The sequence below is a fragment of the Rhincodon typus genome, chromosome 3 (assembly GCF_021869965.1).
Source record: "Rhincodon typus isolate 14 chromosome 3, sRhiTyp1.1, whole genome shotgun sequence".
Lineage (NCBI taxonomy): Eukaryota > Metazoa > Chordata > Chondrichthyes > Orectolobiformes > Rhincodontidae > Rhincodon > Rhincodon typus.
This window is the reverse complement of record NC_063334.1, coordinates 31,472,945-31,500,586: the sequence shown is the minus strand read 5'-3', so window position 1 is coordinate 31,500,586 and position 27,642 is coordinate 31,472,945. Positions and strand designations below refer to the sequence as shown.

Genomic DNA, 27,642 nt, shown 5'->3' with positions numbered 1-27,642 from the left:
GACAGGTAGGGAGGCTGAATTTGGTTCAGCTGTCTGTCTCCATGTCATTTCAGTGGATAATAAGGAGGGCAAATAGAATGTTGTCCTTTATTTTAAAGGGAATGGACTATAAAAATACCAAAGAAGATCTCGCTAGAAATATCAGGCACTAGTCAGACCACACCTGGAATACGTTGGTCCCCTATGCCGAGGAAAGATATACTGGCATTGGAGGCAATCAGAGAAGGATCACCAAGTTGATTGTGGAAGTGGAGGGATTTTGTTATAAGAAGGGCTTGAGTATGTTGGACTTTTACTTATTGGAGTGTAGAAGAACGAGATGAGACCTTATTGAAACACAAGATTGTTAGCGGACTTGGCATGATAGATGTGGAGAAGTTGTTCTCCCTTGTGTGAGAGTCCAGAACCAGAAGGCTTTATCTCGGTATGGGCTCACCCAATTAAGATAGATGAGAAGGATTTGTTCTCTGAGGGTAATGAGTCTGTGGAATTCTTTACTGCAGAGGTCTGTCAAGGTTGTTAAGTATATTAAAGGTTGAGGTGCAGATTTTTAAATCAGTAAGGGAATAAGACATGAAAGTGTAGTTGAGGATAATCAGAGCAGCTGTGACCTCATTGAATGGCAGAGTAGACTCGATGGGACAAATGGCATTTTTCTGCTCCTACATTTTATGCTCTTATCTACTCATAATTCAGTTACATAATCAAGTAGAGCCTAATTTATCACTTCTACCTACTGACAAAGAGCAGAACAGTATTACAAACACCAGACATAGCTAATGATATAAGCTACATTATTTGTTTAGGTGCATGGTGATGTTGAACAAAGCAGAGTATCCCAAGAATCTCAGCCTGTATTTTCTTGCAGGCATTTGCAATTTGGGTTCAGATTGATCAGTCAGTCTAATTGATTTTACTCCCAACTTTGCTGTCCATTATAGAACAGAATTTTGACAAATGGATGTATTACTTTGGTTTGGTTTTAGTATTGTCTGAACTCTGCAAAATCTCCAACTACCACCACAGTGGAAGCACAGGGGAAACCTCAGCTAACTTAAATCCTAGAGGAATATTGTTCAAAGTGCTCTGGTGTGAAAAAATGCACCATACTGTTATGACTGAGGTTGGACAAGTGCACCGTTTCCTTTCTATTCCCAATTCCGCTCCCCGGTCACAACAAATTTTATATTTAACAAGGTTTAGGATTTGGCCAATTTAATGTAGATTTTGGACTGGAACTACTTTTGCTCTAATCTGAATCAGTTGCACAAAGTCAGCACTGCTTATGGGTTCCTTCACACTCCTTCACTGCTGCACTGCACTGTTACTGGCAGCATGGTTTCTTCTGAGCCTCCACAAATCCCAGGATGCTTCCTAACCCCCTGACCCCAACATTTAGTTGCTGATTCCTACAGTGTTTTGACTTTTAACAGCAAAGAGTCAGAGTCATTCCACTGCTGTTTAGTGCTCAGAGTCCCCCAGCTACACAGACCTGTGCAGTTGGTTGCCTTTCAGCAGTCCAGCTCTCCACGCACAGTTTGCTTCCCTCTTGTTTCCCATATTGAAACCCTTGCAACATGCCCCATCCTTGTTTCTAGGCAGGACAGAATGTAACAAAATATTTTGAAATTATCAAATGTAACAACTAGCAGTGGAAATCAAATGTAACAATCCCTTGGAAATGTCTGTGATCTGAACATAACATTCACCAAGTGCTGGCTCTGACAGCATAAAATACATACAAGAAAAAGGAATTTGTCACTATACAAACCAACAAAGCACATCATATAATCAAATCAGGCCAATCCAGACCTGATTGGCACTCGTATGTTATTTACTATAACAATTATGTTCACTGAGCTGCAAAGTTTTTTTCCTTTCCTGCCTGGTGAAGAACACCAAAGGAAAACCTTAATAATCTGATCTTCATAATGTAAAGTGGAGTTCAACACTTGAACAGGCAATGGATTGGAAAGTCAGAATTGGTGCGTGTAACTGATAACTACAAATTCCAAGTATGGGCAAAAGAGCTGCATTTGTATACCACCTTTTACAGCTGCAGGATACTCAAAATACTTCACAGCCGGTGAAAAACGTTTTGAATTGTAGTCACTTGTCAAGTTTGAAAAGCAGCAACCAATTTATGCACAGCAAGCTCCCACAAAACAGCATCATGATGATTTGCTTTAGTGAAGTTAATTGAGGGATAAATATGAACAAGGAGTAGCTCACTCAATTCCTTTAGCCTCCTCTGCCATTCAATAAGATTATGACTGATATAATTGCAAACTCACCTCTGCAGTTCCCCTGCCTCTGATAATCTCTCATCCATTGGCTAAAGCAGAATCTATGCACCACTCTCTTAAAAATACTCAAGGACACTGGTTCCACCACCTTTTCAATAAGAGAGTTCCAAAGTCTGATCTGCGAGAAAACAAAACACCTCAACCCCATTTTAAATGGATGATCCATGATTTTTAGTGGTGACCCATAAGTTCTAGATTCTCTTATAAGAAATGTCCTCTCCACATTTACCCTGTGAAGACCCCTCAGGATCTTATGTTTCAATCAAGTCACCTCTAATGTTCAACCTCAAACAGATCCAAACCTAGCCTCTCCACGTTTTCCTCATAAGACAACCCATGCATTCCAGTTATTAGTCTGAAACTTTGTCTGAATTGCTTCCAATACATCTTCCATAAATATCTTCTCCAGATATGGTTTCATCTTCCATAACTCCATAATTGAACCATAACCTCCCCATCTGCACATTCAGTTCATCTTGCGATAAATGACAACATTATGTTTCCTAATTACATGCTGTATTTGTACATTAACCTTTAGTGATTCATGCATTAGGATACCAAGATCTCTCTGCATATCAACTTCTGTAATGTCTAACCATTTAGGTAATATACTTTTGTAATCGTCTTGCCAAAAATGGGCAATTTAATTTCTTCCCACATTACACTCCATTTGCCAGATCTTTGCCCGCTCACTTAACCCGTCTGTATCCCTTTGTTTCATCCTTATGTCTTCTTCACAACTTACTCTCTACCTATCTTTATGTCATCAGTCAACTTGATAATTATACCTTCTGTCCCTTCATCCAAATCATCTATATGAATTATAAGTAGTTATGGCCCCAGCACTGATTCCTGTGACGCACAACTGTTAACATCTTGCCAACCAGAAAAAGACCCATTTATGCCTACTGTCTGCTTTCTGCAAGCCAGCCAATCTTCTAATATTCATAACAACATATTAGCCCCTACAGCATGAGCTTTTATTTTGCTCAATAACCTTAGGGATGGCACTTTATCAAAAGCCTTCCAAAAATGTAAGAACAGTCCATTCACTGGTTCACTTTATTCATAGCATGTCTTACTTTGTCAAAGAACCACAATAGATTGGTCCCGAAATCAGAATCATGTTGACTGTGCCTGAATACCTGGAACTAATCTAAGTGCTCTGTGTTATAATCTTTTAATGTCTGTCACTTTCCCAGACTACCAAGGATACACTCTGCTCCCCTTTAAAATATTGTAATGGGATCTTTTATTTCCACCTGAGGGAAAGCAGATGGGATGTTTATTTAATATCTCATCTAAAGGAAGCCTACAGTGCTATTTTCTGATACTGCACCTGGACTGCCAACCTGGATTTTTGTACAGACATCTCTAGAATGGATGTTGAATCCCTAAACATCTGACCCAACAGAAAGTGTGGTACCAACAGAATGTCATATGTTGTTTTTTTTCACAAAATCCTTTTGAAAGGTGTAAATATTCAAGGCAGCATTGACAACCATGGTATATCATTTCATTGCTCGGCGATTCATTGGAGGAGATGTCACACTCTTTGTTAATATTATAGCAGTGATTCTGTGACCTGGTAATGGAACGAGCAGAAATTGCACTCCACAAAATTGTACTTTTGCAGCCTGTGATTTCTGCCCATTCATTTTATTGGGTGGCAAATTACAGGCTGTGGATCCATGACGTGCTGAGAATGCTGTGAATGTCAGGATGAGAGTCACTCATGTATGTATAGTTTGAAGAGAACTGTCTAGGTGTTTCACCCTGCATATGAAGTTTAAAAACATGCTAGGGGGGAAAAAAATAAATTCAGTTTTAAACTTGCTGCCCAAGCAGGGGATATTCTGTTGACAGAGATTGCTGATTTATTCTTACACTAAAGATCTACCTGACTCTGATTTATGATAGTTCTTGCCTTGGCTTTTTTTGTTGATCTAGTCTTGTCCTGCAGAGTTCATATCCCTATTTGCATGTTAAAATAAAATGTCTACAGTGGTCGCATTTCATTATAGTCAGTTTATTAAGCAGAGGTTCAATTGTTCCTTTCAACAAACCTTTAAGCATCTTTCTACTACACTTTGTGTAGTTTCTTGGGCCTAAGTTGCTTACCATGGGATGCTGCGATCAGTGTGATTAATCTTGAGTAGCTCTTTCTTTTTCAATAACCTTTAGAGAATGTGATCTGGAAGGTAAATGTTCCCATCTAAAAGCTGCCGCTCCTTCCTTTAACACATTAGTTCCATCTCTCTGCACTGACATACATGACGTGTCCTACACATTGTCATTCTGGTAGATCACATTGAAGGGAAAACTGTGCAGCAGTTCAATCACCTGAATGCAAATATGCTGCAGTGTCATGTAATGTTCCCTGTTGTGTTTGCATGGTTGTGAAATGGACAGTTTAAGGTGAGAATATGTCACAGATCTTCTGGTCTTCACATCATCAGTGACCAGATGATACTCAAAGATACACATCGTAAGAACATAAGAAATATGGGCAATAGTGTGTCATTCACTGAGATCATAGCTGATCTTGTACATCAACATCATTTTCCTGCAGTACCTCTGTATTCCTTTAATGTTTTTAAATGTCGAAATCTATGAGTTAGTATTGAACACACTCAAGACTGAGCCCTCATAGCCCTCTTCAGCAGAAAATTCCAAAGATTCTGTTTGAAGAAATTCCTTTTGATCTTGATTCTAAACAATCTGTCCTTTATTCTAATACCATGCCCCCGGTTGTGGAGACCACAGGACTGGGTCAGGGAGCCGAATTGACGTGGCCCTATGGAACTTTGCTGGTATCCCACCCCTGCCTTTCACCCTTTCTCCTGGTAAAATTCAGGCCTGTAAGGCAATGGAGAAATATGGAGGCAGGTGTTATAAATAGTTTAAACTGGAGGGGCGAAGTGGATTGAGGGGAAATGGAGTTTTGGATAAGTTTAACAATGAGGTCTAAGTTTGGGAAAATGAACTGGGGATTTTAGCTTTAAAAGGTGGCCTAACATGCCTTATGGAACTGTGACTTATGTGCTAAATTCATGCATTCAAGGCAAATCATGAAGTGAATCATAGGCTCATGTTAACCAACTCTCCCTACAATAGAAACTCACAGCTGGCAATTCACTGTCGCTCCTTTCAAACCTGTGACCTCTACCACCTCGAAGAACATGGGCAAGAGATGCATGGGAATACCACCACCTTCAAGTTCTCCTCCAAGACACACACCATCTTCACCTGAAACTATATCACCACTTTTCATTATCACCCTTCCTTCACTGTTGCTGGGTCAAAATCTTGACACTCCCTTCTTAACAACATCATGGGTAGGCTGACACCAAACAGATTGCAGCAATTCCTTCTTGAGGACAAGCAGGGATGGTTAACAAGTACTGGCTCAGCCTGTGATGCTCACATCCCACAAATAAAAATAAAATGCCATGTGAAATTTAAGGTTGGATTGATCCAGAACAATGGTGCATTTTAACTGCCTGATTAAGAGAAGCAGATTAACAATATGGTGAAATTAGTGATCTGAGGAATGCTGTCCAAACAGGCTAACCATTTATTGGCCTTTGAGGTTCATGACAGAAATGTGCTCAATACTAGGATAACTTCACAATTGGTTACAGACCATTATAACAACTAGTTTCTCTTCCAGAATTAGGAATTGACGCACATACAGGGAGATCTTAAATGGTTTTTGAATTTGTTCTGAGGCTGTTGAAGTCTTTGGTAATTGCGAAGTTCTTACTGTGTGACAATTATGCTGCCTTAATTCAAAACGGCTTAATTTAAATTATCTGACAATTGGAATATTTTATGTATTGGGTATATCATTTTATTCCTGCTGCTCAATTGGAATGATCGGACAATTTTGTTTTTCCCTACTGCTCGAAACAACTTTAAGTTATCCAAAGTATATCATTCTCCTAAATTACTGTATTTGATTGGGAAAGTTAGCTGTAAGGTAGAAAATATTCTTAACACTGTACCATATATAAAGAGAAGAGAGTTTTGTGTTACTAATGTTGGATATATCATAATGGCTCGATGAATTCAATGATTAATAAATATCTCTACCCCCTCACCTGCAAAAAGAAGTGAGACAATTAAAAGCTATACAGTAAAGCCTTAAAGAAAATCATAGCTGGAATTTCTCAATTTGGAAATCATTGCCCTGCATTGCAAGCACATCAGATAATCATGCAGTAAAAAATTGAGTTGGATTATTTCTCAAGCATTTCTAATGGATGTCCAAACTATTGTGTAAGGGCATTGGGACCTTGGAGCAACCTTATGATGAAGTCACGGAGCTCACATCACTCAGTATAAATGGACAAAGTGGGCAGAGGTAGAACACACCAGAAGAATATTGGAAGAAACTACATCGGACAATAGTAAGGACAACATTCTTTTTCCTTTTTGTGACTACAGACTCAAAATTGGAAACTTCACCTCTCAACTCTCCAGCTGACACAAACCATATGGACATAAGTACACAAAGTTAGATTAGACTTTAGCTAATGCAACTGTAATCCAGAACCTGGAATGTCTGATTACATGTACAGTGACAATTAGTATTAATGTATATTAGATGATAATAGTTTGAGGCTAAGCTTGAAGACAGTTCTTGACTTTGCCTTAGACCAATCTGTAAAGATTCTTTCCATAAAGAACACAAATACAGCGTGGCATCAAACCATTCAATAAAAGGTTTGTTTACATATGTAAACAAGGGGCATGTTGTCAATTTTAAGTCCTCAGCTAGAATCCTGGATAATGATTTGGTTCAGGTGGGCGATGGTAAAACAAGGGAAGGGTAGACCAATTAGACTGATTACACTTACCAGGAAAATTGCTAAAGTCTGTAATTGAGGCAGGAGGACAAAAAACCTTGAACATTTTCACAGATTTGAAAGCCAGCGAAGAATATCCAAAGGCTAAGCCACACCTGCAAAACCAGATTGTAATTAAAACGCAATGAATTGAAGGCTAACGATTGAAATTACTGGTTGTAAAATTGTCATAGTGACAGAATTTTAAGAGTTCAGATTTTCACCATTTAGCTCCAGCTGAGAAATCTCCAATCTCAAGAGATCTGTCTCCATAGAACTGGTCCCTCCAAACTATTCTCTCTCCAGAGAGATGAGGTTGGGACTGTTGGGCCCACTAGCAAATCGGATGCAGTGATAGATGCAGTCGAGTGTCAAAGCAGGATAACGAGTAGGTCCATCTTGGTTCTTTGCGTTTTCATCTCTGTTGTATTAAAAGCTGTTAGGGTCTACCCATTCTCCCTCCAAGCTTCTCCCATGGCCTGCTGTACATCCTCAATTGCCATTGCATGCTGTAAGATCCTTCATGCCCACTCAAACTATGTACCACAAAGTCAATGAGCTGTATGATAACACGGGCAGGAATTGATGTGCACTTAAAAAAAACAAAACAATATTTCAATAATCTGCAGTAAATGAACTGATCCTTTTATAGAGTTGTAAGAACAGCAATCAAACTGAGCCACTATGGTGTTGATAACATACTCTTTAGTTCACTTCACAACACTTTTCCTATTCAAACAATCATACAGTCATTGAGACAAACCACCAAAAGAAAGAATAGCCAATTACAACCTCAAAGGTATTAATCAATTAAACCCTCCGACTACCTGTGAAAATAGCCTTGCTGAACTAAGCTTCTAATGAACCTTGGTGCTCAGCCAAGCATTTATCATGAGGGTACCTGTGAATTGTGTCAGCTGGATCAGATGGCCAATCATGGAGGGCAAGAACGAGGCATGGGTGGTTTCTTTTAAAACATACCTTTTAATAGACTCCTATGGTTCACTGACTCATCTGAGGGAGGAGTGTTCTTGGGCTAGCCTGGTTGAATAAAAATGGTGGTGTTGGTGCAGGAATGGGGTGAACATAATGGGAGGCCACCCCCAGGACACTTGGCCTATGGACCTGGAGTTGCAGGCTAGTGGCAATCAGAAGAGAAGAGGTGATTATCAACTGCTTTGTAGTCAGCTGCCACTGTGTACATGCTCACAACAGGAAAAAAGAGACAAAGTCAGGAGGAGCAAAAACAAAGTTGCTAGAAAACCTCAGCAGATCTGGCAGCATCTGTGAAGAAAAAATCAGACTTAACATTTTGGGTCCGGTGACCCTTCAGCTGGGAAAATGTCGTTTACCCCCTACCCCATCCCTCTCCCTATTTTTCTGCATATAAACCAACATTTTCCCAGCTGTCATCAGTTCTGAGGAAGAGTCACCGTACCCGAAACGTTAACTCTGATTTTTCCTTCAGATGCTGCCAAACCTGCTAAGCTTTTCCAGCAACTTCTGTTAATCAGGAGGAGACCTGTGGGCTCAATTCTCATAGGTTGTCCTTGAAATAAGATACCAAATAAAAAGGTATTGAGAACAAACAGTCACGCAATGGAATATTCATTTAAAATACAGGACAGCTGGTCACCTGCTATACTGCTGGATAGTGTTTTTTCATGGTTTTGGAACATAGGGAGTCAGGTTAAAGTATTACGTGGTTTTGAGGGAACATTGGAAAATGTGCAGTACAGGCATTTTTTCTTAAAAGAATACATATAGCTTTTTCCCCTTCCACCCTGCACCAAAGATTACAATGTTTATCCCTGTTTTTGAAGATGTAGTAAATGCTATTTGAGATAATTGGAATTAGGCAAAAATGTATGACTATTACCAAAGCATGTAAAACATATTTAGAGCATATCATAAAATAATTTTGATGTTAATGTCACGTTTCTGTATGCGCAGCATATTATTAAACAGTTGATTATTTGAAGGCTGGTAATTGTCATGTTCAGTATCATATTCAGTAGCTTGTTTTCATCACAATTTTGAAAAATAATCTGCGTTCTTAGTAGCCGTCAGTTCTGTTTTGAGGGTACTGTTTCTGTCCAGAGAGCTACAATCTTTAGTAAGCTTGGATTCTCTGACTATGTTCACATAGCACTACTGGACCGTCATTTGAGAAACATAACAAGTTGACTGCTACAAGGCTAGGTTCTGTTCTATGGATTCTGTTGCTAATTGTATCACCAAACGAAAAACTAATTAACTGATAATTGAAACATCATTGCTGCAGGTGACTGGATTTGATTTTATTGTCGCTGTCTAGTATGGAAATAAGACATCTTACACATTTTAAAATGAGACCTCAGTGTGACTTACGATATTTGAGAGGCAGGATCAATTTGTGAAGCAACCATTAGCAAACTGCTCCACAGCAGAATTATTAACCACTTTGGAAACAACAGCCTTATAATTTTTCCCGAGATCTTTGCTCACCTACCAATTTGTGTTTTTTTTTAACATCCCTGATTTTAACCACTGTAGCAATGGCAGCCATGCCATCAGACACCTAGGCCCTAACTCTGGAGGTCCCTCCATAAAACACTACATCCCTCTTCCTCTGTCTTCCTTTATGTCAGTTCTTAGACCTGCCTCTTTAAGCAAACTTTGTTTCCCTACCTTCCTGAAATCTCTCCACATGGCTTAGTGTCCAGTTTTGTTTGCTAATTACTGCTTGTGTGAAGTCTGCAGGATGTTGAAGTCAAAGGTATGATATAAATTCAAATTGTTGTTCATACTGTGGATGTGCAAAAAATAGAAATTAGTTTTTATTTTGTTCTGCCAGCTTAGAGATTCTAACTGAAATTTCTTCAGTTCCAGTGTTGTGATATCTTGATAGGCCACTGCAGAGACATTATGTTGAGATTGAAGCTTTATATTTTGTTTTGTTTTCAACTTCATATAAATACCAATTTATTTCCTAAGCATAATTATGTTTGACAGTTGGATGATTTTGCACAGAATTCTGTACTTGTACAACAAATTCATTTCTGTTATTGAGTTGCTTAGTTTGAGAATTTTGTTTCAGCCATTCGATCAGCAACCTTACTAACTAGATTGCCAGATTCGCAAAAGGAATGGGACAATTTGCAATACCGGAAATAACATTATATTGTATCTATTCCTGGGAGCAGGACAGAGCAGTTTAACTAAGATTGTGATTATTCCAGTGCACCAAAGTGATTTAACAAATGCAGTCAATTTATTTACAGCAGCAAAGTGCAATAAAAGAAAAGCTTGGGAACCCAACAAGTGGAGTGGACTAGCTGCTTACTGATTTTTTTTTAAAGTAAACAATCTATGCAAGAAATTGCACAGAGATTGTCAGTTTTCCTGGATTAAACAGCCAAATTTTAGCCAATGAATCAGTGTTCAGTTATATTTATCATGTGGCAGAGGATATATGAGGCTTAAACACAGTTGGTAGAAGGCATTGTTTGTAGTGCAGTTGCATATCTGTTTATGTGCCACCAATAGAACGAGTTACTGAGTCCCACTGTGCATTGATCATTTCATGGATCATAGCACATGCTGGAATTATTAATCCTCAAAATGTGATTTAAGATGCAGTTGTGGTGCAGTGGTAGTATTCCTATCTCTGAGCCAGACAGCCTGGATTCAAGTTTGACCTGCTCCAGAGATGTCATAACTTCTTTGAAGATGTTGATTAGAAAGTATCTCTAAACGTGATTCAGATTAGCTAATTGTCCCGATAAGGTTTTCACAGCAAGTAAAATGTAGTCACTTCTGTAACACATGCACTGGTAAAGCCATCATCCATTCCAAGCATTGCAGCCAAAGGAAGCCTTTGTTTCTCGTTCAGAATTGTCCCATAGTTGTTGTGAGCCTCCTTCTTGAGTGGAAGTACATGTAGTGAAGGTACTCCAGCTGGTACAAAAGAAACTTCAGAACTTTGGTTTAGTGATGGCGAAAGAGAAGTGATATATTTCCATGAGATAGTGTGTGATTTGGATGGGAATTTTGAAGAGGTGGTGTTTCCATACATCCACTGTCCTTGTTCTAGGTGGTAGTGGTTGCAGGTTTAAGAGGTGTTGTCAAAGGAAACTTAGTGAGTTGTCATATATACCTAAGTCTAGTAGTTAATTAGAGCTCTGAACATCCTGGTAAACACTGTACACACCCCACACATTAAGGTAGATGAGAAGAACCAAAGGATGCACTTAAGGCAATTTTATTAACACCCTTGGTCCCTTGGAAAGAATCTGCTCCTCTACAACCTACTGTGCAAAATTGTATATGTGTACAATGTATTCACAGCTCGACTCATCCAAAGGAATCTGGCTGTGGAGATGAAGCGAAAAATTCTAACCAAAACTATTATTTACGAGCCAGACAAGATTGGGCGGAATACAATATCATAATCGGAGAACAATAAATGTCAGAGTATAAAAGCAGGTTTGCACCCAATACTCTTGCATTCCTGATGGGCAGGTTATTTTAAACTTCCGGTGATTAAGTAGAGCGGTTACATTAGAACTGTGGGGTCTCCCCACAGGCAAACATTGAAACCGTACTGTAATCAGGACTGAGAGCGGCTATCAAGGTGACTGAGATAGTAGGAACTGCTGATGCTGGAGAATCTGAGATAACAAAGTGTAGAGCTAGATGAACACAGCAGGCCAAGCAGCATCAGAGGAGCAGGAAAGCTGACGTTTCGGATCGAGACCCTTCTTGCTGTCCAAAACGTTTGCATTACTGGTTCCTTCTAAGCAGTAATGAGAGATACTGGTCAAATCTCACAACCAATAGAGCATTGTTACTTTATGTACAATAGTTTCACCAGGTCTCAAAAGTATATACTTCACCCTGGAGCGTGGGATAGTTAGGCTGAGTAGAATTATCTAACTATGATGGCACCAGTAAGGCATAAGGAGGACTGTTTTTATTCCCTTCATGCCCCATTTTGATGGTTGACTATCCACTTGCCCCTATCAGCTGAACTTCTAACAAAAAAAGGGGACAGACCAGTTCTAAGGTAAGTAGTTGAATATTGCCCATGTTCACAAGTGACTAATCTCTGTATTTTGGCACTATAATTTTCTACTTTAGAAAAAATCCTTTCTATGGATTCTATGTTAGAAAAATGCATTTTACGGGTTCTGACCTGCGAGAGAGTCAAAATGTGAATAATGTGTATGCAATTCATGATGAAGAATTCCAAAAGAACACAGGTACTTTTAAAAGAGCAGTGCAATATGATTTCCAAAGAAACACAATGCAAGTCCAGATTGATCGTTGTTAAAAAAAAACCACATCAACATTTCTGAAATTGATTTTATTCTGTTTAGGACTTTGTACTGATTAGTTCTATTTGTATATTGTTACAGAATCCCTTCCATCTGCAGATGAGCCTTGAAGCTTCTCATCCTACCTATGCGGATATACTTATCTTTCTCCTGACAACGAATAGGTGGTATGATGTCAGCCTAGTTTTGTGCAAAGAATGGAACGTAACCAACTTTCTCAGTCTTTTATATAACAACTCCAAGTTTCACCTTGGAACTATTTTCAATATTGCTTCGGACAATGATGATGTTAACTTTGTAAATTATTTGCAAGACTACTTGGACACAGTCAAAGAGGCGCCATTGTCCATTGTCACTTTCGGCTGCGGCATTGAACATTTCCAAAAGATTTTTCAGCTAGCGGCCAACTATGGATTAAAGCTGCCGGAACACCACTGGATTCTAGGTGACTCTCAGAATGTGGAAGAGTTAAGAACTGAAGGCTTGCCCATGGGTCTCTTGGCCCATGGTAAAACGACACAGCCAGTTTTCCATAATTATGTGCAGGATGCAGTGGAGTTAATAGCCAGAGCCGTGGCTACTGCAACATATGAGAGGCCAGAACTGGCTCTTATTCCAAGTACAACAAACTGTATGCATTGGGAAGAAATGAATATAACATCAGGCCAGTTTCTTTCAAGGTAAGAACATTATTGGTAATGGTGACAATCATAATACTCATCATTGCAGGCTAATTACAATTTTACATTTGACTAGTTTCATGGTTATGATGAAATCCAATGGCAATTGATGAAATATGGGGTATATTAATATTATATGGAAGACCAGTATTGGTCTGCAGTATTGCTTCTAGGGATAATTAGCATGCTGCTGCAGATTAAGTCTAAATCAAAACTTTAAATAGATCCAAGTTAGGGTGTTTGAGCCAAATTGATTGTGTTTGGCCTAAAGAAGAAAATATTTGTGTTTATACAGAGTCTTTCACAACCATGGGATGTCCCAAGATGCTTCACAGTTAGGTTTCTTTTGAGGAATAGATGATATCATTTGGGGAGAATGGCTGCAACTATTATTCACAGCAACTGCTGCAAACAGCATTAAGCTAAATAATCTGTTGTTGGAAAACCTTTCACGGTCACAAGGGAAATCCAGTTGAGTTGTTCAGTGATATTTGTGGAATCCATCCAACACTGATTCCAACGGAGATAAAAATTGGCTAGATACTACAAGAGATGTGCATTCTGTTTCCCTGGTCTAAACAGTAGGAAAAAAAATCCCAATCTGTTTTCGGTGACAAATAGCTGTTGCCCAAGACCTACATACATTCTGTTTCTTATAATAAACAGACAATAGTGTGTTAGCCCTTTAAATTTTACTGCATGGCAACGTAAGCAGGTCAGCATGTGCAGACAGCATAGGAACCTTTGTGTTGCTATAGCCATGTCACTTGGAAGGGCGCTTGGTCAAGATGTCAGGAGATATTCAAACAGAAGTCCATGTTGACCTATTCAAGTGAACATGAAAAGTCCCATGGCACAATGTGAAGAAGAGAAGGGGAATATCCACTCTTCTCCTCTTCACCTGAATAGGTCAACATGGGCCTCCATTTGAACATCTAGTATGAAGGATAGGACCTCTGACAATGTTGCATGCCCTGTATTCCTGCAATGCAGTATTGACTTAGATTATGCAATAGGTTTTGAACCAATAACTGTTTGACCCAAGGGCAGAGTGCTACCACTGAGTCAATCTAATATTTGCCCCACGAAGATTTAAAAATAAAATCTGCCCAGGAGTCCATCTGTCCAATTTTCTAGTTCTTGACAAGTCTATGCAGCAGCCAGTGAATTCAAAAGAGGCAAAGCATGTGTGTTTTGTGGTGGGCTTTAGGTCATAAACTGCAAGGAAATAACAAGCAATTCCACCAGTCTTGCATTTTGAGGCACACGGTGGTTGAGTGGTTAGGACTGCTGCCTTGCAGTGCCAAGGACCTGGGTTTGATTCCACCCTCAGACAACTGTCTGTGTGGAGTTTGCACGTTCTTACTGTGTCTGAGTGGGTTTCCTCCAGGTGCTATAGTTTCCTCCTACAGTCCAAAGATATGCCGGTTAGATAAATTGGCCATGCTAAATTGCCTGTAGTGTCCAGGGAAGTGCAGGCAAGGTGAATTAGTCGTGGGTAAAGCAGGGTTACAGGGATAGGGTAGGGGTGTGTGTCTGGGTGTGATGCCCTTTGGTGGATTAGTGTGTACCCAATGGGCCAAATGGCCTGCCTCCACACTGTAGGGATTCTATGACTGGATGTTTGCAAGCATTTTTTAGTGCTGTTGTGGTTAACATGTTGACAGTCCATTGTCACTATTCCTTTAGTGGATGTTTCATACATTTTCAGTTGTGTTACTTTGAGTTTAGGCTTTTGGCTACCCATGAATTGTACAGAATCACTGAGAGAACTGAACAGTGCAGTGAAGCTTTCTAATGTCCTCTCATGTTTGTTGAGTCAACTGCAGAACATCTTCTGTGTTTCATGGATCACAGTGCTTTTCAAAATCATCACTCTTAAGTTTTGTTTTAGAATTTAGACTCAGCTGTTTCAAAACTCCAATAGGTCCGGTAGATGCTTGAAATCCTTGGAACATTCATCTTCATAATCCCTTTTTGATTTTTATAACTTAAAAATGTGAAGGGCTCCGGCAGGTATTTTACACTGTCAGATCCAAATGTTCAGCTATGCTAAGGGCCCAGATCGAATCGAGTCGAAACAAGTTGTACAAAACCTTTGGTCCAACCAGCCCATGCCAAACGTAATCCCAAACTAAGCTAGTCCCACATCCCTCCAGGCCTTTCCTATTCATGTACTTATCCAAATGTCTTTTAAATGTAGTAACTGTACCCACAACCACCACTTCCTCTGGAAGTTCACTTCACACTTGAACCACTCTGTAAAAAAGCTCCCCCACATGTCTTTTTTATATCTTTCTCCTCTCACTTTAAAAATATGCCCCCTTGTCTTGAAATTTCTCACCCTAGGGAAAAGACACCTGCCATTCACCTTATCTATACCTGTCATGATTTTATAAACCTCTATAAGGTCACCTCTCAACCTCGTATGCTCCAGAGAAAAAGTCCCAGTCTATTTTTATAACTCAAACCCTCCATTCCCTTCAACATCCTGGTAAATCTTATCCGAACCTTCACCAGCACAATAATATCCTTCCTCTAACAGGGAGACCAGAACTGGACACAGTACCCCAGAAGAGACCTAAATGTCCTGCACAACTTCAACATGATGTCCCAACCCCGATACTCAAAGGTCTGAGTTGGGTTGATATATTCCGGGGATTAGGAGATATTTCTATCAGGGTAAATGCTTTGTGCATTGACACTGCCATGAGGGTTTCTGCGATCTGAACCTTTTATGATATTTCATCAGAGACTTCTGATCTCAGTGAAACATTGAAGGGTCAAGTGCAGCCTGTCCAGGGGAGGACCATTAGGTATAAGAAAGGAAGGAAGAAAGGTTACGCACCCTTTTCATAACATTGGATGCAACGTTCAGGTACATCTTGAAAGGTCCAGGTCTTTCAGCTACTGAGGAGGTTAGTGAATGGGTGTTTGGAATGTTGTTGAGGCACTGGGGGTAAAGAGTCTCACCTATCAGCTGCAAAACAGCAAGTGGTCCCCACTTCCTCTTTTTAGGAACCACACAGTAATCAAGCTGTGGAGAGGCCATGCTGGACCTTTGGGCAATAGCCCCATCTCACTAAGGCTGGAGCCCAGAGGCCATCACTTTTACATTCAGCTGCAGCCAGAAGCATACCCCTACCCACTCCTTGGAATCCGAGGATCACAATGGACCCCTGGCCATAGAAAAGTAATGAGATATTGAGAAGTGGGAAGAGGAGACAAGGAAGTCAGAAGCAATGCATGAGGTGATTTTCATCAGTCCCAATCCAAACCAATGTTCACTGTCCCTATTAGGCATGGATTGCCTTTGAATGAGGGACATGCTGAAATCAATGAGAAGCTGGTCATGTGGTTTGGTCAGTCATGCACATTGCATATTGACAGGGCCAATTTCAGCTGGGTTGATCCCAGTGGCGGAACAGCCTGCACTATTCAAGCCTCAACTAGCAGCAGGATAGGAACATTGTGACACTGGAGGAGGCCCAGGATGGAAGTGTCACCCAGGGAGTGGGAGGGGGAGTTGAATTGGTTTGCAACTGGAAGCTGTTGTTGTTTATCGTGAACCGAGCGCAGGTGCTGTACAAAGCGGTCTCCAAGACTCTGCCTGGTCTCACCGATGTAGAGGAGACCACATCCGGAGCAGTGGATGCAGCGGACCACATTAGCGGATGTGCAGGTGAGCCTCTGTCTAATGCGGAAGGTTTGTTTAGTGCCTTGAATGGAGATGAAGGGGGAGGTGTATGGGCAGGGGTAGTACTTCTTGCGGTTGCAGGGAAAGGTGCCGGGGGTGTAGGGCTAGTGGGGAGTGTGGAGTGGACGAGGGAGTCGTGGAGAGAGCAGTCCCTACGAAGGGCAGATAGGGGTGGGGAGGGAAATATATCTTTGGTTGTGGGGTGGGATTGTAGGTGGCGGAAGTGGCGGAAAATGATACATTGGATATGGAGGTTGATGAGGTGCAATATGAGGACAAGGGGGATTCTGTCTTTGATTTTGTTGTGGGGAGAGAATGTGAGGGCAGAGATGCGGGAAATGTTAGAGATGCGGTTGAGAGTATTTTCGACCACCGGAGGGGAGAAGATGCAGTCCTTGAAATAGGAGGACATCTGGGATGTTCGGGAGTGGAACGCCCTATCTTGGGAGCAGACATGGCAGAGGCGGAAGAATTGGGAGTAGGGGATCGCATTCTTGCAAGGAAAGTGAGTGAGAGGAGGGGTAGTCTACTTCTACCAGTTTCAAAATCTCCCCACCCCCAGCCTCATCCCATGACCAACCCTCCCTCTCATCCCTGCCTTCTTGACCTGACACAACCTGTCCATCTTCTCTCCTACCTATCCGCCCCTCCCATCCCACTGACCAATCCCCACCACTCCCTACATGCACTCACCTATCACCATCCCACCTACCTTCCCCAGCCCCACCCCTCCTCTCTATTTATGTCTGAGCTCCCTCCTCCTACCGCCCCCCCAGCCCCCCCCACCCCTCAAACATTTCTGAAGAAGGGCCCGACCCGAAAAGTCAACTTTCGTCCCATTTTGAGTTCCATTTCCGACAATCTAAATACTGGAAGATTTGGGTTTTATTTACTGTGGAGTTGACTATACTGTGACCAATGCAAGCATGTATATTGACAACTTAATGCAAACACTCCATGCACAGTACAGAAGGAGTACTGCAGTGCTGCTGGTAGTGGTGTCCTTTCAATGAAGTTAGGCTGAGGCCCCATAAGCCCTGGAAGGTATCCTATAGCACTACTAGAAGGAGTGTGGGGGTGTGGGTTCATGCCCAGCATGTAACCCTCAACCAAAAACAGATAATCTGGTCATCAATACATTTCAATATCTGGGAACTTGCCCACACACAAGTTGTCTTCTCTAGTTACTACATTACAACAGTGTCTACCTTTCAAAAAACAACCTTGATTGGTTTTAAGAGCACTTTGGGATGTCCCAAGATTGTGTAAGGCATTGAGAATTGTTTTAAGAGATATCCATCCTGTATGGAAAATAACTCTTCAAAAGTACCAGAGTAAACCTCTGAATCAGTACTAGCTCCAGATTGTGCTGTCAGCTGAATTCACCAGACAAATAATTGGTCTGGTTTCAGTAACATCAAAAGAAAGCTTAGGTAGACAGATGTTTGTTCGGAATAATTGGGGCTATGAATGCTATCAAGAAGATTTCCTTCTAAAGGTGGTGAAGTAAGGGCGAATTCACTATGTGTGCAATAATTTGATGCTCATTGGAATTACACTATTGCCACTATTCCTAATTATCTCTGACATCAGTCATAAATCATTGCTTGCTGTGTCAACCTATTCCTTGCATCGCCCATTGGCATGTTTAGAATGCTAAGTAAAGCTTGATTTTACATGCTGTCCTTTTTAAAGTCGATGAATGGAAAACATATTTGATTTTGGAATTTGGCCAGTGGAATTTTTTTTCTTCTTTTGTTCCATTTTGTAAATTTTTGTTTATTTAAACAGGGCTATTGTGTTACTGGTAAAATGCATTGCTCTATATTTTTCAAACTTTGATGAAACAGCAAGCTGTATTTTCAATGATATGTAATATTGACAACAAAACCATTGGCAGGTTGGTTCAGCAGACTTGCCCACTGTTCCAGGTGTGCACCATTGACAGAGAACTATACCTGGTGCCAATGTGTTTGAGGAATTAGTAGGCACAGTGTACAGTTTCGCATCCTTTAATTTTAATGAACAGAAATTCATGACTATCTCAATTTCTCCATGTATGCTCCCAACAGACTGTAGGCACCCTACCAGAAACTTGTAAAATTATGCCACAAGCATTACTTCTTTTTAAAAATAGAGATGAATTGCATGAAGGACAATCACTCCAGTGCAAGACTCCACGAAGACTGAAAAAGAGTAAAAGGGATGAGGTAAATCAGTGATTAGGTGCTCCTAGTTTTATTTTTATAAAAATCCTTAGGATTTTAGAAGGAATCAAAGATTGAGGGTGGTTAAGAGTTTGTGTTTTGGGAAAGGACAAATTAAGGGATGGAGTCTGTAGTACGAAATTGTCGGGAGGCAGGTAGGCATTTGTACCATCTACAAGATGCAGTGTAGCTACTCACCAAGGCTCCTTTAACAGAGCTATGACCTTCCCCACCTAGATTGACAAGGGCAGTAGATGTCTGGGAGCACCATCACATGCAAGTTCCTCTCTAAGCCACATGTCAACCTCACTTGGATCTATATCACCCCTCCATCACTATCACTGTTCTTCCACTTTAGCTGGATAAAAATCCTGGAACTCCCTTCATAACAACACTATGGGTATACACCACATGGACTGCCAGGGCCAAAGAGATGCCTTAGCACTTTCTCCAGGGCAGTGAATAATGGGCAATTAAAACTTTGCCAGTGATACCCACACTTCAAATATAAATAATAAAGTTTTACAAAATGGAATGAGATTTTTGCATCTTGAAACAAACAAAAGGGAAATGCCACCATGGTGATAAAATAAATAAACTGGTTCACAAGATGATGAAACAATAGAGGGTGAAAACTTGAGGTAAGAAATAAATCCCTTATCAGATGATAAATTTGTTTTTTTTAAATTGAGTTTGAAATGGGACATATTTTCAAATAATAAAGGTTATGCAATAACTTTCATACCTTAGCTTATCATGAACTTTATATTAGGCTGAAAGTTATTCCAATGAAAAAAGTAGTAAAACTCACTACTTTGAAATAATCACATTTGTGGTCAGAGGAGATAATCAGGCTGAAAGTGTACTTAACCGTATTCTCCTTTCACTACTGAAGTGGATAGTTTGAGTCAGTAAATTTCTCAACTTGATAGATGTATCTTAGTTTAAAGGCTCACTTTAGATCTGGTTTCTGTTGTTTAGAAATTGTTAGATCATGTAACACTCAACCCCATGTGCTCTCATCATGAACTAATACATTCATACCCTCCTCTATGCCAATTTCCATAGTTGGACAGACCTCAGGAACCACATGGAGATTTTAAAAATACAGCTTTCAACAATATACACTTATTGAGATAACCTCCCTTTCATGAAACATATTCACAGTTTTAAATCTCAAGCGACCAATCTTTTCTATAAAGACCTTACATTAAAAATAACTAAATCCTTTCATAACCTCTTGATACTGTAAATAAAACGGTGAACTCAGTACTGCCAGCTAAGATAATCATAACTTTTAAAACTGCCCTAAGCCTTCATAATAACACAATAATAGCTGTTAAGAAATGTCAACAAAGAATTCCACTGAATATCAACCAGATGGCAATGTTTTCCTAATCTATATCAGATAACTGTCAATCAACAATCCAGCAGACGGTATTTTGCTTTATTTGCTTTATTTTGACTGACAACTTCAACCAATTTCTTTTTTCCTCATGTGTAAAGAGCAAGGGATTTAAAACAAAAATTTCACATTATCACATATGAACAGATTAAATTCACTATTCAAAAGTATTTATGTCTATTCCGTTGATTGCTATTTCAAAACTATGAGTTAAAGGCATTGGAACAGCCAAAATAGGTTCAGTTTGAATTCAGTATAAATTTGATAGCTCTCCTGAGTGTTGATTTCCTGGATGTGAGATTCACATCACAGCCCTTTCTCTCCATCAGCAAAAACTGGATTATCAGAAATGGGGCAGGTATTCAGCATCCAGATTCTATCTGCCATTTTCCCAACTCTGAAAATTTGGCCCTCAGGGTAGAGCTGGTAAGGCAGTGAGTGGTAATGTTTGGTTAGAAATGAGAACTGTGAAACATCTCTCTGAATAAATAAATGAAGCAAGTATTTGCTTGTTTCATCCAGGCTGTAAAGGAGATTATGATTTTCTAGTTTATAATTAAAATTTATATAGTGCTTTGAAAGAACCAAACAACATTAAGTACACCACAAGAGAATTTGACACTAAAATATTTCAAGAGATATTGAGGTTAGTGACTATAGGCGTGGTCAAAGAGGTAGGTATTAAGGAACATTTTAAAGGAGGTGAGGGAGACTTTGGAAAATTAGGTTTTGGAAGGAAATTTCAAAGTTTGGGGCTTTGGCGGTTATGCTGCCAGTGGTGAAAAATTAGAAAAATCAGGGAATTGGAGGAGTGTAGCCATCTCAGTGGGCTGGGAAAGGTTACAATGATGGGGAGAGATGAGCGTACATTAAAGGGATCTTTTTTAAAAAAAATTAAGGTCAAAGTGTTGCAACTAGACAAAGAAATGGAAATTATGAACTGACTGATATTGATGATCATCATAGAATCCCTACAGTGCAGATAGAGGACCAGTTGTCCTCCTAAGAACACCCCATCCAGACCTATAGCACTGGTAGAACATTCACATAATTATACATTTGATGTCCAAAGATGTGCAGGTTAGATGGATTGGCCATGCTAAATTGCCCATTGTGTCCAGGGATGTGAAGGCTAGGTGGATTAGCCATGGGAAATGCAGGGTTACAGGGATAGGATGGGTCTGAGTGGGATGCTGTTTGGAGGGGCAGTACAGAATGGCCTGCTTCAACAGGGAAGGGATTCTATGATTCTATGTTCAAGGGAATTAACTATTATAGAGCCGACTACAGTTCTGATAAATTTAAAACAACTTTTAAAAGTTGCAGTGCTAATCAGGATGGGGAATGGATATAAAATGTGGAGTCGAGAAGAAAACATCCAGTTATTCAGGTTCAGCAATTGTGAATAAATCCAACTAACTTGTAGGTACAGGTGCTCCTAAGGTTTGGTTTCAAGTGCTGTCACAGCACACCGGTTATACAGTGGGTACCATATTTGCAAGTGTAAAGAGGTGAAACACTTGTAGAAAGGAATCTGTAGATACAAGTTTTGATGCAGGATATCCCCGTGTTGCAGCCAGACCCTGTACAAGGATCCCCATTTTATTACATGCCCATATGGAATACCCTAAACTCCCAGGTGAGGGTCTGGTTTCCCTTCATTATTCACTCACGCCTTGGTTGGTTGCAACAACGTTGATTAAAGAAAAAGTCCCTTCCCTTGTGATTGCCTTTCTCCCAGACCCAAATGAATTTGTGTTTCAGTAGCAGTCAGTTTAACCAGGAACTCGAGAAGAATTAATAATGGAAAACACATACCCAAAATAGAGATAAGAAGTGAACCCAAAAACGCAAAAGGTTTAAAAAAAACTGACACATGGATCAGTCTCTGAATTGTATATAAAGAGCGGATAGTTAAACTTTGTAGCTAGAGGTCAACAGGAAGGAAGATGTTTGTTGGTGCACAATTGGTTTTAATGATGCTTAGCTTTGCAGATTGATTGGGATTCTGTAGTTCTGATGTCTCTTGATCGTGATTGCACTCTAGCAGTCAGAGCAAGAGAGAGTCTTCTGTTGTCCAGTTTCTTTTTTAACTGGTTTGCAGCGCTCGGACTTCGTGTGGGTCTTTACCTGCAACACAGGGTAACTAAGGGATAAGTCTTCGGCAGTGCCTTCACACCACACTAATGCTCAAATGTAGGCTGGTACCCCTGAGAATGCCAGTAGAGTTTGTAAAGACAATATCTTTTTGATTGTGGACTAAAGTGGACAAAAGATTGTTTTAAAACCATAGATTGTGAAAGGTATTTGCTGCACTTTTAGAAGGCAGACTACTGAAACTCTTTGTACAATGTATTTATACTGTTGCATTGTTCAAGCAGTGGGGGAGACCATTTGTATATGGACCAGCACCAGGGGATGTGGACAAAGTGAGATTCAGCCAGCAACAGGTTGCTGATTGGTTTGTGGAGTTATGACCAGTTGTAGATAACAAAGGCCATCAGCCTGACAACAACAACTATCTGGTTGGCTTCTGGGTAGCTGAACAACTTGTGGATGTGCACAATACTGGCAGAAGCTATAGGAATGCTGCAAGGGCAGATGATGCGTCTTTCTGTAGAGTAAAATAGCTAAAGCCTGAAGAAAGTTAGTTCATTTTCCCTTTCAGTTGCTGTAGCTGTGGCCTTTAAACAGTAACCAAAAGATTTTGCAGTTAGAATACCAATTGCCTGTGCCTCCTACAAAGAAGTGAAAGAACCTGGAGGAGAGAGACTGAAGAACAAAAAACCCTGGCTAGCAAAGAAATAATTTCAACAAACTCTGTGAATTGGTGCCATTGAACTACTTTCGCAGTGTTCTTTTCCCTTTACCCACAACAGCTGTGTTTTGTCTTCCTGTATGGGTCTGTAGGGAGGCCTTTATAGAGGGGGGTTAGAAATTTAACTAGTAGAGTTATATGTTGATAGTTCGTAGCTCATTGGTAGTTAGAATCTATTTATTTGTGGTGAATAGTCATTCTTGTTAAGTGTGAAAATGTAGTCTGTGTTTTCTGTTAGCCTAGGTTTATCTGACAGGTAAATTGGAGACTTAGTTTAACTTTTATGAAGCCATGACGAATAATGAGGCTTGATTTCCAGCTTGCTACCCCAGTGAAGCATGACTGGTTGAAACTGGCCTTTAATCTTTTCCCTTGCATATTCCCGGAGGATGAACCAGACATGTCTGCAAGAGGTCACTTTGTGTTGAGCAGGAATAGTCCGCTTCCTTATTATCTCTTAGACTTAAGCCTCCCTGTGTTTGAAGTTTCCTGGATAATTTACACATGCTTCACACAGGACTTTGCCACAATGTCACTGACTTTAAATGCACAGTTTTTCTGTCTCAGTCAACTTTTGAAAAAACATTTGGAATTAAAACTTTAAAAAAAGTTTATAAATATTTCAGGATTCCGATCTGTTGTCACAACACTTGGTATTGCAAACAAGTGCGATAACATTTTCTGTTCCCTGTGCATGCACAATAACATCATGCCGAAGCTCATTGGGTTCTAACCCAGTCTGTTCTATCTATGGTGAATAACACAAGCTTGATGTATATATAGATTTTACTTGCTCACAACTCTGACGATAAAGTTCAAGTGGTGTTGTCTTAAAATCCAGACATCTCATATCTAACAGCAGTCACTTCATTCAGTTGGATGCAGATATACAAGGGTGCAACAGCAGTTGACAAAATGGAAACCATAGGAATTAAGTGCAAGAAAGTGAGTTTTTTCCATGGACCAAGACAGATCATTGCTCAAGTGAGAAGGATTGATCTGGAGCGTAGGGAATCAAAGTTGGAATTTAGGAATGAGCTAGAATGAAACTCGGATGAACTTTTCAGCTTCAGTGCCCAACTGAACAGGGGAAAAGGTGGCTTTGAAGCTTCTTGCAATTTATTATATTTAAAGTGATGAATCGTTCTGAGCTCACAAGCAATTATAAGCATTGTTCTTTAAGTTCAAAATAAATAGCTAATCCCTTGGTTCTTCTGTGTTTCCTGCAAATACAGCAACAAAGGGAAAGCTGCATTCTTATTGATAAAGTACTGCAAGACCAAAATCAAATGCAGTGGATAGGTCGCTATAAATCAAAACATGTGTGTTTTTTAAAAGCTTACAAATGTCAACTTATAGAAAGGGTTTATGCGAAATGAAATGCTTACTAAAAGCTAATGCCAAATTAATTGTATGTAGACTTCTCATCAATAATGGTCTCCCTAAGCTACACATGTCATTTTCTTAATCTATCACAATGCAGAATTGCCCATTTTTAAACCATAGGCTGAGTTTGAATGGTGCTGGCTGACTTTCAACTATCAACTACCCATTAACCATCTCCTCATCATCACATCTGCCTTGCTGACCCCACTGCCCTTTCTCCATTGTCACATATCTCACACATAACCTTTTAGCACTTTCCCTCAACGTTTGCTTCCTTTGAGGTTTAGGGACCAGAGGATATTTCATCCTCAAATGTGTTACCTCATCCCCTCTCTTCCCGTCTGTTTCCCACAATAAAAAGGATCTATGCGAATTTAAAATTTAGCTTTGCTTAAAAATAAACTCCAATTGAAAAGTGGGAGATAACCCATATGGCTTTCTGTTCTTTTGCAGTTCTTGCTTTCTTCCTGACTCAGGTGTTAAAACTAAAATCTCTGTCTCACAGGTGTAACAATTAGTATTGCCATTGGCCACTGATACAATGTGGATACAGATAATAGCCTGGATTTTGTGGTAAGAATAACAATGGGGTTAGCTGTACTCACCCTTATTTATGAGAAAGTAGGACTGCACATTCCTGTCTTTGCATGTGCAGAGTTAAACATGGAAATCAGGAAGTTGCTGTCCAATTTGCATGCTCTCTACATGCTTTATTGCACTACTGCTGTCACTGAGAAAGCCATCAACTCCATGTAACGATGGGGTACTTAAGTCAGCAAAAAGTGCTTAGGGCAATCAGTTCATACGTAAGTGAATTTCTACTGGCGCGCTCAGTCTTAATTCATAACAAGCCATCTCTCTGGCCCTGAAAATGTATTTTTGAATGTGTGGCACCTGATTACTTCAGAATTTAATTGTTGGAGATTTTGCATAAGTAACCTTGTTTTTTTACACCATTTAATCTGTATCTCATCTTCTTTCACCTCATTTTGTTTTCTGCACATGTTCTTGTATTGAATGAAATCTTCCAACTTTCTCTGGCTCAGACTCTGTGGCTTGGAATTTCCCAGTTGGGTCATGATTCCACTGTCTGCCTCAATTCAGGAATGCAGAATAGGCCATGGCAGGGCATTAGGCTGAATCGTAGGACCTCTGGCCATATGATGTCCTCTGGCTATGATATCCCCTGGCCTGCTGCTGAGAGGCTACCCCTAGAGAGCTGATGAATTTCACATACTGTGGGATAAAGAGGGGGCATGTCATGTAGTTGCTTCAGCAGGGAAATCCCAACTTCCTCGCCTAACCTTAGAAAGTTTACCTAGAGATGGAAATGCATTGGAGAGCTGTTCCAGTGAGGCTGTTTCCTAATTTCCTGGACCCTTTATCTCCAACCCCTTCTGTACAGTGCCAGGAAAGTTTAGTCCTGAGGTCTCATTAAGGATTCTTTAACCTCATTGGTTGAGGACACACGCTGTTGCTTGCCCTGAAGTGTAGGAGTCTGCAGGAAGACAACGGACAAGGGGATATGTAGTGAATAGCATGTGCCATTCTTCCATTTATAATTGCCAATATTATGAAACTGGATTATGCAAAGTGAAGTAACCCTCAATAAAGCTCTTTAGTTTTTCCTCCGCCTCCTTCTTTCTTTGAGGTCAGTCCATCTGTCTGTCCCATTTCTACCTTCTCCCTCAGATTTGACGTTTAAACACTTTTAAAGTTGAGATGACAGAGAAGGGCAGGCATATATGGCATTTTCCCAGGTGACTGTTCCTGGCACATTGTAGTATTTGACACCTCCACCAGAATGTGATACTGAGCAATGGGTAAGAGTAAAGGATTAAGAAGAGTGTAATTTCATTGTTCAGTTTATCTTCAATAGATCACCAACTAGTGGCAGTGACATAAAGGAACAAGTTTGCAAGGAAATTATAGAAATGTGTACATGGCAGAGTAGTTATGAGGGACTTGAATTACCCATATTTAGACTTGGATAATGGTAGTTTAGGGAGCAGTGAGGAATAAACCTTCCTGGAATATACATGTCCAGCCCAACCAGAAGGGAGGCACTGCTAGACCTGGTTCTTGGGTTGAGGTGAGCCAAGTAGAGCAAGTGACAGTGGGAGACTATTTAGGGGATAGTTATCACCATGCCGTAAGGTTTAGGATGGCAGTGGAAATTTGTCAGTCCAAGGTAACAATAATGAATTGGTGGAGAATGGACTTTACTGGGCAAAGAACAGAATTAGGCCAGATAGACTGGATAGAGCGGTAGGAAAAGCAATGGGTGAGCAATGGGCAACCTTCATGTGGAAGGTGGTTCTGGTACAATAAAGAATCATTCCCTCAAAAGGAAAAGATAGGACAAACAAATCCAGAATTCTCTGGATGACAGAGGAGATAGAAATTAAGTTAAAAGCAGAAAACCTATATTTTGGAAGGCATCAGGTAGTAAATACAATTGAGAACCAAGATGAATATCGAAGGTTCAAATGAGAAATGGAAAAGCAAATATGAGAAATGAAGAGGGATAATGAAAAAAGACTGGCACCTAAAGGGAAATCCCAAAGTCTTCAATAAGCAACACAACAGTAAAACGGTGATAAAGGAGGAGTAGGGTCATTAGTTACCAAAAAGAAGATTTGCACAGAGCTGTGAGATGTTGCTAAGGTGTTAAATGAATACTTTACATTTGTCCACACTTACCAGGCAGATACTGCACAGGCCACAGTGACAGAGAAGGGAATTGAGTTACTAGAAAGATTTAAAATTGGTAAGGAGGCGGTGAGAATGTCATTTTCTGGTGCAGCCCAAGGTACAGCATTGCAGTGCAGAAGCATAGTAAATGAATCAGACAAGTACCATGAGGGTTCTTCAATGATGAAATATATCACACACCAATATCAATGGACATGGGCGCAAGCAAGCAGTGCCCATAAAGCATGCCCCGAGATGTTGGTACCTGGTGTCAAACATGG

At 40.2% G+C, this 27,642-nt stretch overlaps 1 protein-coding gene across 1 annotated transcript in view; it reads left to right on the top strand.

The window, feature by feature from the left end:
* grin3a (glutamate receptor, ionotropic, N-methyl-D-aspartate 3A) overlaps positions 1–27,642 on the top strand; it is a 137,457-nt gene that overhangs the window by 25,636 nt on the left and 84,179 nt on the right. Inside the window, exon 2 of the mRNA XM_048595114.1 lies at positions 12,556–13,154. Coding sequence (XP_048451071.1) covers positions 12,556–13,154 — 599 coding nt within the window. The remainder of the gene's footprint in view (positions 1–12,555; positions 13,155–27,642) is intronic.